Consider the following 18496-nt stretch of genomic DNA (forward strand, 5'->3'; position numbering starts at 1 on the left):
ATGTGCACAACTTTCGGCATGTGTCTAAGTCCCATTAAAATCCCATGGGACTTGGTGAAAGTTTTCCATGTGCTTAAGGGCTTTGCTGAACTGGGTCCTTTGACAATATCTGCTACAGACCCTGATGAAGGCAAGAACATGACCAAACGTGCACTGCTGTACAAGGGAGAGGGAAGGGGTAAAATCCTTCCTCACCCTGCATCTTGAAAGCATGAGGTTTGGTAATCCTTATTTTGGCATGCATGATTATAATGATATTTATATGCTTTAAAATATATAGTCTTAACTGTGTGTGTGTGTGTGGGGGGGGGGGGGGAGCACATTCTTCACTAAATACTATACTTTGACAAGAAATCAAACAGATTTCATGGATGGTGTTTTCCTTTCCTATCAGGTAAGTGTTATCACTGACAGAAAGAAACGGTCTGTCTCATCTTACTCACAATGCTGAGTCTGTTCAGAAAGACTAGAATCAAGGTTTTAAAAATGGGTGTCTAAAGTTAGGAGACTAAGTTCATATTCAGGTGCCTAACGAAGTGGACTGACTTCAGAAGTGCTGAGAGTTCCAGACTGGAACTGAATTCAGTGGGGACCTGCTGGGCACACACTACTTTTGAAAAATCAAGTCACTTGTGTCGGTGCCTAAATATGATCACAGGACCTTAGCATTAAGCACCCATTTTTGAAAATCTTGGCCTGGAGTTTTCAAAAGCTGCATTTTGGCACTGTGAGAAAAGACCAAGTACTAGTAACCTGAGATCCTGTCCTGCCATGACTCCACTCACCCATCAGCTCCAAGGGCAATTCTGTTCATGGGAGGCTTGCAGAACTGGAGCGTCAATAATTGGCACGCAGGATCAATTCTGAAGTGTTTTTTTTTTTTTTTTTTTTTTTTTTAAAGACAGATGTAAGCATTAATGTTTGCAGGTGGGAAATGGGGCTATCCCTTCTTAACTAGTGAAGTCCTGAATCCCACCCACACCCAGGGTCCTGTGCTTTAAAGACAAAGCTTAAAAGGTTCTAAGTCTATTCATACACAAATCTATTCTTTAATTAACCTTTACTGTACAAGGCAATAATTTTGAACCTGATTTCCAGATCACCTTAATGAAAAAGTTGATTCGTTTTACTCCTTGTGATAGAGGGTGTACACCTCACACAGGCCCCGAAAGGGTTAATATGGACCTGACAGGCCAACTATGGTACCTAGCTGCACCTTGAGGGAAAACCAGGCTTAATTGATCATGAAGCCCAGCTGAGCAGGAGCAAGCTGGTTAGTACAAAGCCAGGAAGCTAAGAGCAGAAGAAAGCGCGCACTCACTCTCTTTAGGAACAGCGGAAGAAACCTGGACAGATGGACGGAGGGAGGGAAGAATAAACCCTGGGATCCTAACCCTGAAAGAAGGGTCAACCCAGGGAAGTTGTGGGGAAGAAAGGCTGAGAGAGGCTGGGCAGGAAGAGACCCAGGGAAACACCGGCAAGGGAACTATGTAAACCATGGCTGACAGTTACAGGGTCCCTGGGCTGGAACCTAGTGTAGAGGGGAGTGCCTGGCCACCATTGGCAAAGCAGCATGAGCACAGTCAGGGGCCAGGACCTGACACCAGGTGTAGGAAGTGTTTGTTGAACTTAGTTACCCCGGAAGGGATGGACATTAACATAGTAATCTGGCCCTCCTGAGTAAATCTAATGTGGATCTGGAAGCATCATTAAGAAGGAAGCTCTCTCTCAGAGACACTAGGTACCTGTACCATTTATTAAACGGAAATTTTAAACACGCGTGTCTATAAGTTTAAAGGACCTACTTTTGCTCAGTTACAGAGTAAACTCCAGTTTGTTACTACCAATACCAGGGTAACTGAGTAATTATGCCACATAATCTTAGCGAACAAATATTTAGATATCTAAGGAATTCTAACTAACCCTGGTGTTACTTTTAAAATGCAGGAATGTAAACCCCACTCTCAGATTACAGTCTCACTCTTGGAGTTGAACGCTAAGCAATCAGTAGTAATTATGAAGAAACATAAGCGAATATAACAGGAGCCACTAGTGCCACCCAATGCAAAGGCTTCAAAGTTTAAAACAAACATGGCTGACAGCTAAAACTGAAACTCCCAGCAGCACTTTGGTTGTAATGACACTGAGCTAACAGAATCAAAGATGCATAATGTTGGCAGAATGGTGGTTCAGGTTACTCACTTGCTCTCAAGCGGTTATTAGCTATTATTAGCCAAGAAGAAAAACACAGGGGCTTAAACTTTTAAAAGCACAAGATTATCAGTCTTTCCACTATTAAAAACAATTTCTCACTTTACCACTTTTTGGTCTGACAGCTGTTTCACTTGAGTGTATAGCCAGCTGCCCTTTCCTGCCTCCGTTGCCCCTTGAACTCAAAAGCATTTTAATGACACTTTAGAAACGTTTGTATCTTTTTTTTTTTTTTTTTTTAACAACCTGAAGTTCCCTATTCCCAATAATCGCACCTAGTTAAAGAAAATCTTTCAAGAGCCAAATACTTCTTTAACCATTTAATTGATATGACCCTGAAATGTTCACAGTGATCTCCAATAATGTTCAATTACAATCAGATGTTTGTCAAGATTAAGATTTTTCCTTAAACAATTTGGATTTCATTATTTGTACAATGTTCCAGCTATGGTGAGAGACCCCCTGTGAGGGGACTGAGTGTATGTTTTCAGATTACATCTGTCTGGTTATCACTACGGGTGCAGTAGAAGAGTGACTTGATACTGTAAAAGGTTAGGGACAGATTTTCAGAAGTGGGTGCCTCCATTTTTGAAGGGTCCAATTTGAGACACCCAGGCCACTATCTTCAAAAGGTATTTTTGGCACCTAAATACCTTGGAGGATCTGGGCCCAGGGCCTAGTTTACTGAAATGCTTAGCACTCAACTCCAAAGGAAGTAAACGGAGATAGGTTCAAAGTGCCCATAGGTGACTCAAAATCCGTAGATACTTTGAAAGCCAGGTCTTAATCCAGGGGTTCTCAACCTGGGGGTCATGACCCCTCATAGGGTTGTAAGGTTATTACATGGAGGGTCGCGAGATGTTACCTCCAGCCCCAGATGTTGCTTTGCCTCCAGCATTTATAATGGTGTTAAATATAAAAAATGTGTTTTTAATTTATAAAATTAAAATTTTATAGTGAGTGGGTCACACTCAGAGGCTTGCTGTATGAATAGAGGTCACCAATACAAAAGTTTGAGAACCACTGCCTTAATCTATTTAATCAGGATTATTATCAACTAATGACACTGATGTTTATCCAACCACCTGTCCAGCAGTTTTCAATAATGATGGGTGTTCTTAGCTAATTATCTACTAATTACTTGTCAGAAACAGAGACATTCTGGCACCTTAGAGTTCAGTAATCTATGTTTGGAGCAGTTTGTGGTTGTCCAGCCCTAATTATCTTAATTATGCTAAAAAGGTTAGGCAAATGACAGGAGCTGTTTCATTGATACATATTTGTTTGAAAGTTTTGATATGTTCCGTTTAATGCCACTGAAAACCAGGAGCCCATTTCCACTAGAATGAGAAGGGGACATTGCACATATTTGGGGCACATACTCTGGATGTCAACACACAGACTCCACATGAAGCTGTCAAGTGGAAACCAACTGGTGCGAGGAAATGAGGGTGCCCAAGAGAAATGTTATGAAGAACCTTTAGCGGGAAGGGCAAAACAGTCCACCACAACACCACAAAGCAGATGGAAGCAGCAGCTAATGACAGAGGGATGAAAGGGGCCAAGGGAATAAGATGTACATTTTTAACAGTGAGAGTAATTAAGTGCTGGAACAATTTACTGGGGGTTGCAGTGGATTCTCCATCACTGGCAAGTTTTAAAATCTGGATGTTTTTCTAAAAGATCTGCTCTTGGAATTATTTGGGGGAAGTTCTATGACCTGTACTACACAGGAGGTAAGATTAGATTATTTCAGTGTCCCTTCTGACTTTAGAATCTGTGAAAGTCTGTATTTCCACCCTGTGTGCCAACACCAGTGCAAAGATGTAGTATGCAATAATAAATTTAATGCCCTAAGATTAAGTACCAGATTGCCAAATAGATTGTGTACAAAAATGATATTTCTAAAATGGATCCGCAAAATTATGTCATGTGGTTAGGGAGGAAGTACTGTCTATCAGCTAGAACTGGGGATTAGTAGTCAGGACTCCTGAGTTCTATTCCTCAGTTTACCCATCCATAAAATACCTCAAAGGGATGTGTATCGTTTATGGTACTTTACCAAGTACTGTGAATTAAACATCTATAAGCATTCAGGGGGATTTTGGTTTCAATCTGTATAACAGCATTTCCAAAGCTCCCATGATATGAATCTCTAGACTAACATGCATTACAGAAAAGTGGTTTCTACTTCTGTCTACTTTGACTTTGCTAGAAATTGAGAGTTCATGTAAAAGCCCGCAGAATATAGAGAACGAATGCCAGCTATGTTGGCCATCTGTAGAAACAAGAATAAAAAACAAAACAAAAAAAAATTTGCACTACAGCACTCACCTGTTACTCTGACTGTAAAGTTACCCAGAACCTCACTGGAATGCCGTGGCTTGCAACTGTACAGCCCAGAGTCCTCATATGACACATTAATTATCTTCAACAGTTTTTGTCCAATATGTGTTCTGTTGGTAGGTGCAATCCCAATGCCATCTTTGAACCAGAAAACTGACATGGAAGAGCCCTGGGTGTTACAGGAAAGTTCAATGGTATCTCCACTTCCAAACACCAATTCCTCCAGAAAGGCAGTCTCGCTCCCCAGATATTCTGTGATGGAGAAGAAAAATAAATAACTAAATAACGCAGGGATCAAACAGTGATCAAAGAGCCTGGCTTGACTGATGACAGCAGCCATGGCACCTGTATCCTTGCTAATCTCATGCACCTAGGAGCCAAGAGATGAAACCTGCGGAAATACCATCAATTGGTGACAATCAATGGTTTGCCTTAGTCAGATAACAGCATTCAGCACCATACAGGTGCTGTTTAGATTGAGTACAGGCAGCCCTTGGACTTATGACACAATTGGTTCCTGAAAATTGAGCCATAAGTCGAAAATGTCATAACTCGAATTTCCCATAGGAACAATGTTGGATCGAGTGTCGTAAAGTCAAAACACTATGACAATTTATAAACGTCCTAAGTGCCTTTTGTCGTAACTCGAACGTCAAAGCCGAGGGCTGCTGGTACTTTAACAGCAGCTCACTTAGAGGTACTGATGGCACTAAATCCTGCTTGCTTTACTCACTGTGAGGTCAATGAAGTGAATGAAATTCAAGCAAAGTTGCAGTACAAAAACAGTACGTGCTGTCAGTGAAATAAATGATTTTGGAATTAGTGCCACCAGGTTTACAACTTGTTCCCTAGAGCCTCACATTACAACATGCCACGGGTCAACAGGACTGAAGCAGGACTAGGCAGGATTGGGCCTTTTTTTTTTGTTTGTTTGTTTTTTTTGCAGCTGTGTCAGCATTGCCCCTACAAAGCCCTCTCTCTTTTTGAGGTTTGTAATTGAGCTACAGACATTTTCTGTAGTGAGCTTCAGCTTACATTAGGCATCAGGCCTGGGGCCGTTTCTCTTTCTTCAATTAAACAAAATGTTATTTTGGCCAATTTTATTTTATTTTATTTTAAAGAAGAGACAAATAGTTCATGAGGGAGGATGATTTTGGCTCCCTTATTTGTGTATCTTATGGCAAATGGATAACCCAAGGTTAATATCTAGGGTGAAATCCTGGCCTTTGAGAAGTCAATGTCAAAGCTCCCACAGACTGCAAGGGGGCAAGACTTCACCCCTTATGCTAATGTATTATCTTTCACTTCAAAACACTTTATAAACCACTATGCTTAACTGGGAAGGGGAAACATGGGGGTCATCTCTACAATAAGTTATCTAAGTTCTGCTCCTGCTGCTGCTGTTCTCCTCTGCCCAGAGCCTCCCATTCCTGTGGCTTGTCAGAATTAAGCCCTGCCCTGCCCTCCTCCTGATCCCCCAGCAAGCAGGAAGGCAAAAAGAAAGAAAAAAAAAAATCACTAGTATCGCAGTCATGCACACACAGCGCCATTGTACAGCCTGGTTTCTGGCAGGGCTAGAGAGGCTGTCTCCACTCCTTCTTGAGGCAGGAAAAAGCTAGAAAAATGGCCAAAACGTGGGATAGCCTACAAAATGCAGTGGAGTCATAACCGCATACGATGCTGCATGCTGGGTGGGCTGGGGCAAACAAATAAGTCCCTGACTTGAAGGGCTCATGGTCCAGAGTCCAAATCCTAGTCCCCTGAGAGTCCCTGCACAGATTTCAATGGGGATACTCACGTGACTGAGGATTTGGCCCTTCCCGTGGTCATACTTTACAATGTAGAACACACACAGACTTGCATATGGTTAGTACCACTGGAATGTTTCATGGACCTTAATGGAGACTTTGTTTCAGAAATATGAGGTGGTGTGATGGTGCCCACAGAATGGGTGAAGAAGACTCCAGGAGAGAAGGTTGGGCAGAGCACAAGGGGCGGGAAGAGTTTTAAAAGTTAACTGACCCATTCAGTAGCTCTGAAATAGCCACTGCATTCAAAATGGAGCAGAATTTTAATCTATCCAGCCAGCTAGGAGCTGCACAGACAAAACAACCCTAAGGCTGGACACAAAGCTCCAGGCATCTATATTCAATCATGATGTTCCAAAACACAAGAGCTCGTAGCAACAATGCTGCAGCATATTGAGCACTTACTGTAGTAGAAATCTGTCGTGTTTAGTTTTATATGAGATGGTGACAAAAGAAAAGAAGTTTAAAGCCTTGATGTTTCTCATAGGTAAGCTGTTTGTTTAACTTCCATCAATTTTAACAACAGTTATACATACACACTGAGACTGCAATTCCAGGGTCTGATTTTGCACTGGCATTGATTTTACTCTGGTGTAACTATTTACTTCAACAGAGTTACTCCCAGTTTACACCAATTAATGAGAATAATCAGTAAACTGCCACTCAACCTCAAGGTGAAACCCTGGTCCTGCTGATGTCAATTGCAACACTTCCACTGACTTCAATGGAACCAGGATTTCACCCTCCATCATTCAAAGATGGGTCCAAACCTATGATTCAAATACACCTTAAATTTAGCTCAACTTCAGATCCTTGTCCCGATCGGAGGAAGTTCAGGTCTGGATTTGTAATTGGACATCAGTGGATCAGATCCTCAGCTAGTGTGCTCAATGTAGTGAAACCAGTTGACACTAGCTGAAGATCTGGGCCTCTATCTTTAGGTTGTCCTGTGGCAATTAAGCGTTAGGATTAGAGCTGGTCAAAAAATTTGCCTCCCCTGGATATTTTTCATTTTCAGTGGAAATTTGAATATCAAAATATTTCAGCCATAAACTTGAATACTTAAATTTGTAAGTGCTGCTCAGTTGTTTTATGGAAGTTGTAGGTCAGCTGCCTCACGTTCCCATTCTTCTCTATAGGCTTCATGCTCAGACGACATACCCATGATGCACAATGGTCTCCGCTCTTGGAGCGGGAGATGGTGCATCATGTGAGCCCCTGGCCATGGCCCCTCATGGGAGAGGTCATCTGGCCGGGAGCCTGGCCCACAGAGGAAAATGTGAACATGAAGCAGCTGAACTCGAATCCCCAAGAGGCACTGCAGCAACGTTCACACGCTGAAATATTTCAGTTTTCAAGTGTTCATTTTTTTGATGAAAAAAACTAAGTTTCTGGAGAAGGCACATACTTTGCATGAAAAATTTCATTTTGTCAAAACCCAGTTTCCCACTGAACAACAGTTTTGAGGAAAACTCCTCATGGACATCAGACCTGTGAGACCCCTGGGCAGAACACAGCTGAGGAGAGGAAACACCACTATGGTGTTTTCCATTTAACTATGAATTTCCTTGGTTTTCCTGGTTTGCACCACAACCCGAGTATTACTTCAATAGTGCTAACTTCTGACCTGCAATGTAAGGACCCCATATATAGCTTCACACTTGCAAGCCTGAGTACTGTTCTTTGTCTATTGACCTTGATGGAAGTTCTTGCTAATTTAATCCATTAGAAAACAAACCCCATGCAGCTGCACAATTCATCCATATAAAATACACGGTTTTACCCAAGTTGTTTGCCAAGTGATCAAGACTTGTATATTTTGGCGTTTATATCATAAATTCACCAAACAGGAACAAGCCCAGACTAAATGCAAACTGCACTGAATGGAACAGCCATTTAAAAATAAGCCTCCCTTTTAAAGTGATAATGAAACTGTTTCATGACAAAGCGACAAACTATTTTTACAAAAGCCATTTTGGGGTTACTGTAATAAAGGACACATTTACTCTAGGCTCTGGACTGGCAACAGCTGAGGTCTGAGGTCTCTGCTGTGGCCACAGCACCGTCATCTGTCATTTCTGACAGCTTTGTTTTGATGAGGGTTGTTAGGAAGGTACCTTGCCCTTCCCCCCTACAGTGCTGCCCGACTGGATCTCAACTGAGTTACTTAGCTGTATCTATCTATCTATATACATTTTAATCCGCATAGAGAATGGAAAATAGACAGGTCTGTTTTTCTAGGCTTCTTTTCTAGTTTGCTCATAGTCTCTGTCAATCTGACTTGGGTAAAAATTCCTTCCCAACCCCAAATATGGTCATCAGTTACACCCTGAGCATGTGGGCAACACCACCAACCAGACACTTGGCAAAGAATTCTTTGTAGTAACTCAGGCCTCCCTATCTAGTGTCCATCATTAGAGATATTTACTACTGGCGGTCACAAATAGGCTACATGTCATTGTAGGCAGTTTCTCTGGTCTTCTCTCCTGTGAAATGCCTAGCACAACTTTGGGAACTGTCAAAATAATCATTAGTTTCATATCTGGGCTCTCTAGTCTTGCAACATCTGTTACTATTGTTATTTATTTGTACTATGGTAGAGCCTAGAGGTTCCAATAGTGACTGCAGCCTGACATAGTAAGAGGGACAACCCCCGCCACAAAGAGCTTACAATTGAAACAAGAAAAGACAAGCGTGGGAGACTGGAAGCGTTTCACAGACGAGACACTGAGGCACAGCTAGGTTTAGCGTGCGGGTGCTGGGAGGTGTTGGTGGCCTATGATATACAGGAGGTCAGACTGAATAGATGATCTGGTGGTCTCTTCTGGCCTTAAACTACGACTCTCAGCGTGACTTGCCCAAGGTCAAAGGGGAAGTTTATGGGCAAAGCCAGAAAATGAATTCAGATCCCCTTAGTCCCAGTCCAGTGCTTTAACCACAAGATCACCCTCACTCCAAAGAGAATAGCATTTTCAATGATCTTTCTTTCAAAAACTTTCATGAACTATTTCTGTTACAATTAGGTCATAAAACTCCTCCCCACCCCCAAAAGAAAAAAAAACTTAATTTGGGACCTAAATGTGTCTCTTCAAAATCCACAGACAGTTACAAACAAATACTTTCAGAGGTATAAAAATTATCACAAGGGTTATGGGAGCTTATTATGTCACTTACCAACCATGCTAGAATTAATGAGTATGAAGCTTTAATAGGTTCTTATAAAGGAGGAGGTAATTTAGGTTTGGACTCCCATGATATGACTAAAATTCAACCATTTATTAGTTTATCCAAAGCACTAATGAGCAGAGAATTACCAAGAGGCCCTTCTAACGAAGATCAGCTCTTGTAGTAATGCATGTCACTGCTAGAAAGACCTTGTAGCAAACTTATTAAAGATACCATTTTCAGACTGGTGAGAATTAAAAAAAGATTTGCTACAAGAGCTAATAAAGAAATGTCTTCTACAATAAAAAGCAACTGGCTCAGCTCTTTCAAATGACTGTGTGCGCGTTCACTTATAAGATACTTCATATCTCCCTGTTTGCTTGGCTCATCCATAGCAATAATTCCCTTTTGGCGTGGTTTTTAGTTCCAATGTTTAAGTGTGCTAGTATTTCCATCAGATGTCTACTCCTCTTAGGCATCAAAACTCATTTTGGGATGAACCTGAAACCAATTTTTTTTTTTTTTTAACTCCTGCAACTGTTTTTAAACTGCAGCAGTCAGTATAGTTAGAATTGTGTCTCTCTCACTCTCTATGTCTCTCTCTCTCTATCATGCAGCTAACCCTCTGAACCCCACAATGATGTTTTACAGGGTCATTTTACAGTCCTCTGTAACAAGGGACTAAATGATTCTGCTATTTTACTTTTAAATGGAGGATATTTTACTTTTTGAAAACTGGGCAGGTAACATGAAAGATTTTAATAAGCACTGTGGTAATTACACTGTATCGATCCCTTGCTTCATTCTAATTCTATAGACAAACGCCATACTACATAATTCAGCAACTATATTTTATCATGCAAAATCTGTTGTGACAACAGATTAAGTAGGAACATGGGAGTAAAATACAGTGTCAGACCATCTGCCTATTGAGAGTGGCGTCCTGTTTCCAGAGGATTACACTCATATAGTACTTGGCCAACAGTGTAAGGCCAGAAGTAAGGAAATGCGTTTGTATATACTTAGATGGCCCATATCTTCACAGAATCTCATCACCCCAAAACCAGCAATGAATTTAACCTCACCACACCCCCGTGAGGTAAGGAAGTATTATCCCTATTTTACAGGCAGAGAAACTAAGGCACAGAGAGATTAAATAATTTCCCCAGGGTCATACAGGAAGCCTAAGGCAGAGATGGGAGTAGAAGACAGATCCCTTGCATCTCAGCCCAGTTCCTTACCCACCAGACCATCCTTCCTTTGTTGGGTAATCAGTTTATTCCATCAGACTTGAGATTTGACTTCCCTTCTCTTAGGTGACTTCCATACAAGGGTTAATAGGGGGTCATAATTATCTGCCCACAGCACTGACTCAATATAGAACTTCTATGTGGCAAAATATCCAGGTACCATAGGACACACTTTTAGCCTTCACGTCAAACATCTTTGCTTCCCTCATTAAAACGTCTACTTGTGAATCACGTTGGAGGCAATTTCTGTTCTAGAAGACACAGGCATGGTGAGTTCTACCATTCCCTGTGTTTTTTCTCGTTATACTGACTGAAAGCTATTCTTGTCTTAGGGGGAAAGCTACATAGGTTGAAATTAATTTATTCCTGCTGAAACTCCACTGAAGTCAATGAGTCACATTATGAAATTATCGGCCCTCTTATCATTTGCACCTCCTTTCTAGTTAAGGTGGACGTATTTCATATTGCACATGAAGTCTCACACAAAAAGATAGTCACTCCACAATCTTATCAAAGTGTTTGATTAATTTGGTATTGTGAAGAACACACTTTGTTACCTGCAGGGGAGCTAACCTGCTCCACCCACCTTTCACCTAGAATACAACCCATGCAAGGTATGCTCACCTGTTGAAGTTAATTTATGATCACTCCATGGGAAATTGAGCTCAAAATTATACAGATGAATCTGTGGAGCAATGAGAACACAGCTCTGAGGCCCACTCAACCCTCTGCGTCACAGCAGATTTTGCCTGGGGGTGACAGAGCTGATATAGCCAGCTCCTCTGCCTGCCCCAGCATATAGGGCCTGTAAGGGTGGTTCCAGGAAGGGGACATGGCCAGAGCACCACCATGTTCTAGCCATCTCCAGTTGGCAGTTGGTCCTGTGAGGGCCATAACCCTCCCAAAAAAATTTAGAGCAGCTCTGGCCAGCTCCAGGATCAGGAAGTCTCAAATAGCTCTTACTCTCTCCTCACCCACCTAAGGGCAGAAGCTAATAGACACAACTGAGCACTGAGTCCATTGGTCCAGATTCCAGTTCCAATCTCCCGGCAGAGGAAGTCAGGAGTAACTCCATGAAGTCAAGGAAGTTACAGCATCGTAAAAATCAGAGTCGGAGAGAACAAAACTCAGCAAACTCTTGTGCTACCTGATTGTGCTTCTGCTATTCTTCCTTCCTCCTCCTATTATAAACCCCCTCACTACCTGCATACATTAAGCTCTAGCCACACTCCCCAATGCAAGGGCATCCAAGGTTCTCATCAATCAGAGATACATAGTGACATGAACACTGCATTGCCATGTTATCGTGGAAATACTGAATGATTATGTTTCTAAGTGGGTGAGTAAAGTGTGTTAGGTATGTCACAGAACATGGAGAAGAAACAGATCCTGAACCAAGCAGCTCCCAATCTACGTCCAGACATCACATTAAAATTGGTAACACAGAAACAGAGGGGAGGTGGAAGGGAGAGCAACGGGTTACAATTAAGATTGTGGGATTGCTTGTTTATAAAGCACATTTTGTCAGTAAAGATAAGGTCAAGGGAATGACCCTTGCAGTGAGTGGGGGAGTTGATCCAGGGCAGCAAACATCAAATGTTGATGAAATGTCACCAAACAATGTCAGGCTATCATGATGAAATTATTCTGCAGTGCTCTCCAACTTTACGTAACACAAAATTCCACCCCCCCCCCCCGCCCCCGCCCCTTTTGGCTGCTGTGATCCCAACAACTCCAGTCCTTTTGCAATGCTCCCCGCACTTGAGGGCAATGTGGCTCAGCTAGACATTGCCCTGAGATATTTATACTGCTTTGCAGAGATCACATTACATAGATTTGGTATTATAATGCCAATGAAGCAGTAGTGCCTTGTTGAAGATGCCATTACAGACTTAATATAATGGTTACATAAATGTGCCAACATGTGTTAGGAATCAAATGAGCAGCGTTGTCAGGCAAAACCAATTTTGTTGCTTTCTGTGTAAGATCTTTGACAAAAGGGGAGAAAAAATTCAATGCACGGTTCTCAACCTTCATGGATCATTTTTCCACAGTATCAGGCTGTAACCAGTGATGGTGCAAGAAAAACAGTGTCTTTCCTTTCAGATAACAATGCCATCTGGGATGTTTCACTAGGTAGGTGTTTGCATTAGCTTCTTTGGAAGAAACAAAGATCAGTAATTGTTCAGGAGTTCAGAAACTATTAGGGCAAAAAAATATTTGCTTCTTTAATAACAGAAGGCTGCCATCTCTCAGTACTATTCTGCAATCTATTTTAAACCTTTAAAAACAAGACTCAGATCAGATGAAAGATGACAAATTCTTCAAAGGCCAAAAGGCCAAAATTCACAAAATTGGTTGCCTAAGTTATGCACCTAAATCCAGGTATATGGTCTGATTTTCACAGGCAACAAGAATAGGGATTGGGGTTGCCCAACATTCCTGAAAATCACAGGCATCTACAATAGAACACTGAAGCAGCCTGATTCACAGAAGCAATGGGCACCCAGCTGCCTGACTGAAGTCAACGGGAACTCCTGGGTGCTCCACATTGTTGAAAAATCAGGTCATCTGTATAGGTGCCTAAACAGCAATCTAGGGGCCTGACTTTAGGAAATCAAGTTTTTAAGCATGTGACCCTAGTCTTCTGAAGAAGCAATTTCATCTTTCAGCAGTAGTTTGTGGTTTTTTGTTTTTAAAAAGCTTTAAATGGATTTCAAAATAATAATGAGAACCACTGCAGTATAAAACAGTTTATCACTATGAGAGCCTCCATACTCTGGAACTGTTATTGGCCTAGGTTTCTTCCTAAGAAGTTAATGTTCTTTTACTAAAAAAAAGCAAACAGATTAACTGCCATCATATGACCACAACCGTAGGTAGAAAAATGTTAGTCCTCTTAGTAAAGACTTAATTAAAAAAAACAAACAACATTAAATGTAATTAAAAATGATAAGCAGATTTTGTTTTGTTTGTATATTGTTTTCTTTATAAACTCGGATTGATGGGAAAAATCATTAGCGTTTGGATTGGATACAGTCATACTGACTTTGAAGGGCTTCTAGGATGGAAAAGCAGATGTTACAAATCTGCCTCATCTACTGAGCCACTGTTGACTCTCTGTTGTGCAAATCCTAATTTACATCTGCATGAAAGGTTTCAGAGATTAAGTGGCATTCAAGGAGTAATATTAACTTTTCTCCTTCCCTCCAATCCTCCTTTGAATGGATTTACTACTAGCAATTAGCTTTCTGTTTCATCAACCAAGTAGAAAACAGGATTCATCAGGATTCTACAGTATTTTGTTTTTAATGGAGTGTTTTCTTAAATCACCTAATTGATATACCGAGTCAGAAGAAGAAATAAAGTAACACATATAAAATAGTTACAGACATACTCTAGCTCAGATTTACTTTCCTTTCTCATAAGGTAGTAAGTCAAACAGGTCTCATTATACTAAACTAGATACATCTAACAAATTGGGAATATTTAAAATCTACCCTTAGACACAGGACTTCGATGGCTATTGCGTGTCCAGAATTGAGGGCAGGATTTGGAATCTGTGTTTTTCTCTTAAAAGCAGTGGGGCACAGTGACTGGCGAGGTCTTCTTAAAATCTGGTGCACCATAGAGCTCAAACGTGTCTGCATTTATTTCACAATGTGGGGATCCTCAAACAGAACTTAAATGAAAAAGACAATGACCAACTTTGATTTTATCCCAATAATGATTCAGAAGCATTTTCTAAAAACAGATCTGAAGTATCCTCGACTTACTAATCAACAGTCCTAAAGGGTCATATTGTAAATGAGAAGAGTATGGCAGAGACACTTGCACATGTTTGCATAGCAAACACACAGGATGTTGTGAGGTGCCCACATTTTACCTGAATTGGGACTGCAGACAGAGTTGCTCAAAACAGCCATGGAAACGACAAGCTCCAGAATGCAACGCACCGCCTCGATCCAAGAAGACGACTGTTGGACCAAGATGGGGCGCTACATGCTGGGACCTGTAGCCCTCATGGATTGAGGCTCCCTACTAAAGATGAGGGAATAGAGACCTACATTTTAGAACTCTTTGGGCCATGTTTGACTTGCAGGCTATGCTTTAGGCTGCATTTTAATACATTCCAAAGTTGGCTAACAGCTGGTGGCAACACATGCGTAGCACATTCTGGAGCTCTCCTCAAGATCTGAGCCGTTTACAGGGGGAAGCTAGACTGGCAAAGTGACAAGGAGGAACAAGACTGAATATCCTGCTGCACCTGAGAGAAGCTACTGACAGGCAGGCTGAATTGTATAAATACAAGAAAAAGCAGCAACCAGCCTCCTGCTCTCACAATGTTTCAAGCATAAGGGGAAAGGAGGCTGCCCCTAACACAACGTTGCATGTATTGTTAGTATTTTGATTTGCTCTCCTTATACCCAAGGATCTCAGAAGGACTTGCAACAATTGCGAGATTCAGCTTCTCAATATCCCCAAAAAGTAGGTAAATATTAAACCTACAACACAGATAGGGAAATTAGAGCACAGGGTGGTTAAGGACTGGATCCTGTTCCCACTGGAGTTAATGGATGTCTTGTCACTGATCTTTACGGGAGCAGGACACATACTTGTCACACCTCTGCAACAGGCTTCCTTAGTGACCTTTGACAAAACCTCAGCATCCCAACATCCAAACCTTGACCATAACCACAACATCCTTACTCCCTTTGCCGGACCAGCCCACACAGCTGGGCTGTTGCGAAGGGTACTGGCTAGGCTCTTGGGAAGCTTGCAACAAGATTCAGTCAATTAAGCAAACAAGTAGTACAAGAGGCGTAGGAGAAGGAGGGAAATGCAAGTTTTTTTTAACCTTGCTATAAAGTCTTTCAAACATGTACATCATCATTATAAAGGCAAAAAATGCGAAGATTTAAAGGCTGTTTTGGGGTATTTTTTATTGCGTTCCCTCCCTTAATTCCTCCACCTCCTTCCAAAACAGTTAATCTCCCGCATACTGAGACTTACCTACCTCAGAGAGGTGTTTTGACAATTAGTTAATGTCTACACGTGAGTGCTCTGGATGTGTCATGAGACAAACATTTAAACAGTGCAAAGTTCAGCAGGCCTGAACGGAGAAGTTTAGATTTGAGTTTTGTTTCTGAGGCAGTTACTGAAACAGCAAAGATTCATAGTTTCTTTTTCACTCCCAGCCAGGACCAGCCTGGGCATTTATTAGTGATGCTTTATGGAGTCTGCTTCGAGATCACATGGCATCAGAAAAATCTGCCATAAAACCCCAACCTTTCCCCTTCAATTCACAGCTATGCAGATACCAAATCCCAGTTCCTCTGAGTTTCCTTGCACTTTTAATGTGCGCTCCTCTAATCTTCATTTAATACAGGCAGCTGGCTGTAAATACCCCAGAACAATGAGTTTAATCCTAAGCATCCTGAAAGCCCCCTGCACCAAAAACGAAGCGAAATAAAAAGAACAGCCTCCTGACAACAAGACGGAGAAATCCAAGCTATCCACTGGGCCAAAGGAGGAGAAAGACACAATGAGCTAAATTTTGCCTGGCTTGCTAATTAAAAACGGAAGCTACTACACTCTGGAGCCAATGTTTGGAGGTGGGGGAGTTTTCATTCTATTCAAAAATGGGCTTCCAACTGGGACCATATTCACTCAGCATTAATTGTCATTCCAACTACGAGTGTCCTAGTTTCAAAATGAAAACTACTCTCCAGTGCAGCTAGTGAAAGCTAACACCAGTTTCAGTGCATTAAACAAAATGTATTGATTGAATTTTCCCACCCACTAAAACTTTAATAAGCATTAAACCTCAAAACCTCCTGGCCTTGTTTCCTCACTCTACCTTCTCCTCCATATAAAGAGGGAAACTCCTCTACCTGGAGACTATGGTTTAGTGTTTGTAATTATGAAACTATCGATTGCCTTTAGTTCAGCAATTTTAAAAAATACCCTTTAAAAAACCTCACAACACATATTAGGAGATGGTAAAGGTTTCTGGCGCTTATTTTTATGTATACTGGGAGTAAAGCAAAACCAAACAAAAAAATTGTCTTCCTGTAATGATATAAAATGGGCCCCTTGCATAGTTCCTTATTCTTAAGGATGAGCTCAGAGCAAGTGTCTTCACGGCTTAGACTCCTCTCTACTAGTTATATTTAATAGGGTAAAAAAATAAAATAAAATACATAATTTTGGTGTATTTTCATTGTACACTTAACAAAACTGAAGGCCAAACTTCGCAAGTTTAGGGGTCTAAGGCTAGGCATCTAAATCCCAATCTAAAATTAGTAGCCTGATTTTATAAAGGTGCTGAATCCATTGAATTCAATGGAAGCTGTGTTTGCTCGACAGCTTTCAAAACCACACCAGTTATTTCAGTGCTAAGGGTGGATTTAGATGCCAGGCTTCCCAGTTTGAAAAGCTTGTCTGTAGTCTCCAATTTCCCCTTCTGTGGGGTTTTACTGAGTTTTATCCATTTTAACCTAAGCCAGAAATCGTGGAGATGGGTTTTAAAAGCAGAGGCTGCAACATTCCATCTACTGTAAAACTTCGCTCTCATCCTTCAGCTTTAAAAAATGATGCTTTCTGACACTATATAAAAAGTGGGTGTTCAGAAGTTCTCTTATTTCTCTCTCTCTCTCTCAAAAAAAAAATCACTAAAGGGAGCAGACAGCTCCGAATTCAGTGTTCTGTTAAATCTAGAGGCCAATTTTTTTCAGCTTGTTTGATCTTTTCTTTTACACAAATTTCTATTTTCACCTTGTTGCACTCAAATGCCATGGTAATGTCTGTTCCATGTCTTTAGTAGGAAATACAGTCAGTTCTTTATTTTTATCAAGTCCACGAAGTTATACAAAACAGACGTGGAAAACAAACCCTAAATTATCAGAACCTGGCGGCTTAAAAACTACATACACGCACACAAATCCGATCAAATGTAACATTTGATCATTTCCAGCAGCAGGGCATCAAGTTCAACAGAATTGATCTTTTAATGGTCTTGTGTAACCGTATCTATTACGATGGGTTTCTAACAGCACGTAATAAATTAAGAAAGAGTTCAAGGAAGTCATGCGTGTCTCTGTTCCCACCCCTCAAAAAAACAAATTTTAACATTTCCAAATCATCCTCTTTCACAAATCAGTCCAAAATTCTGAAACAGATTCGGCTACAGAAATGCCAGATTCAATTTAACACTTCTGTTCCAAACTCCCTTAATAATTCCATAAGGAAATGCACTTTCCAAGACTGGTCTTTTCCTGTGTCCTGGAATAAAATAGAAGTCTGTTTTGTTTCTGTAATCTACAGACATTTGTACACTGTTTTATATAACTTCTGAATATATTTACTAACTTCCTTAGGTAAAGATCCCTCGCCACTTTCAGTTGCCTGCTTACCCTCTGTGATCTCCGGATTTTGACAACTTTCTCTTTCCTTCCCACCCCGAAGTTTTTCAAACTTTTCTCTATACCACCAAACCTCCCTTCCCACTCCCCCAAAATTGCTAGTTTTAAAAACACTCCTGTGTGACAGCTGAGAATGAACTCTCAGAGAACCTCTTTCCCCTCACCATTCAATTAGGAATGGACAAATTATTTGTATTACGGCAGCACATAAACACTCCAACAAGAGATCAAGGCCTCATTGTACATACACACGGTAAGTGGCAGTCCTTGCCCTCCCAAAACTTACAATCTT

At 41.1% G+C, this 18496-nt stretch overlaps 1 protein-coding gene across 5 annotated transcripts in view; it reads right to left on the minus strand.

The window, feature by feature from the left end:
* The window catches only part of FGFR3 (fibroblast growth factor receptor 3), a 75417-nt gene that overhangs the window by 40575 nt on the left and 16346 nt on the right, over positions 1–18496 (minus strand). For all 5 annotated transcript variants that reach the window (XM_074951832.1, XM_074951829.1, XM_074951831.1 and 2 more), the window contains exon 3: positions 4546–4809. In XM_074951832.1, the coding sequence (XP_074807933.1) occupies positions 4546–4809 (264 nt within the window). The remainder of the gene's footprint in view (positions 1–4545; positions 4810–18496) is intronic.

The sequence above is a fragment of the Natator depressus genome, chromosome 4, assembly GCF_965152275.1.
Source record: "Natator depressus isolate rNatDep1 chromosome 4, rNatDep2.hap1, whole genome shotgun sequence".
NCBI classification, from domain to species: Eukaryota; Metazoa; Chordata; order Testudines; family Cheloniidae; genus Natator; species Natator depressus.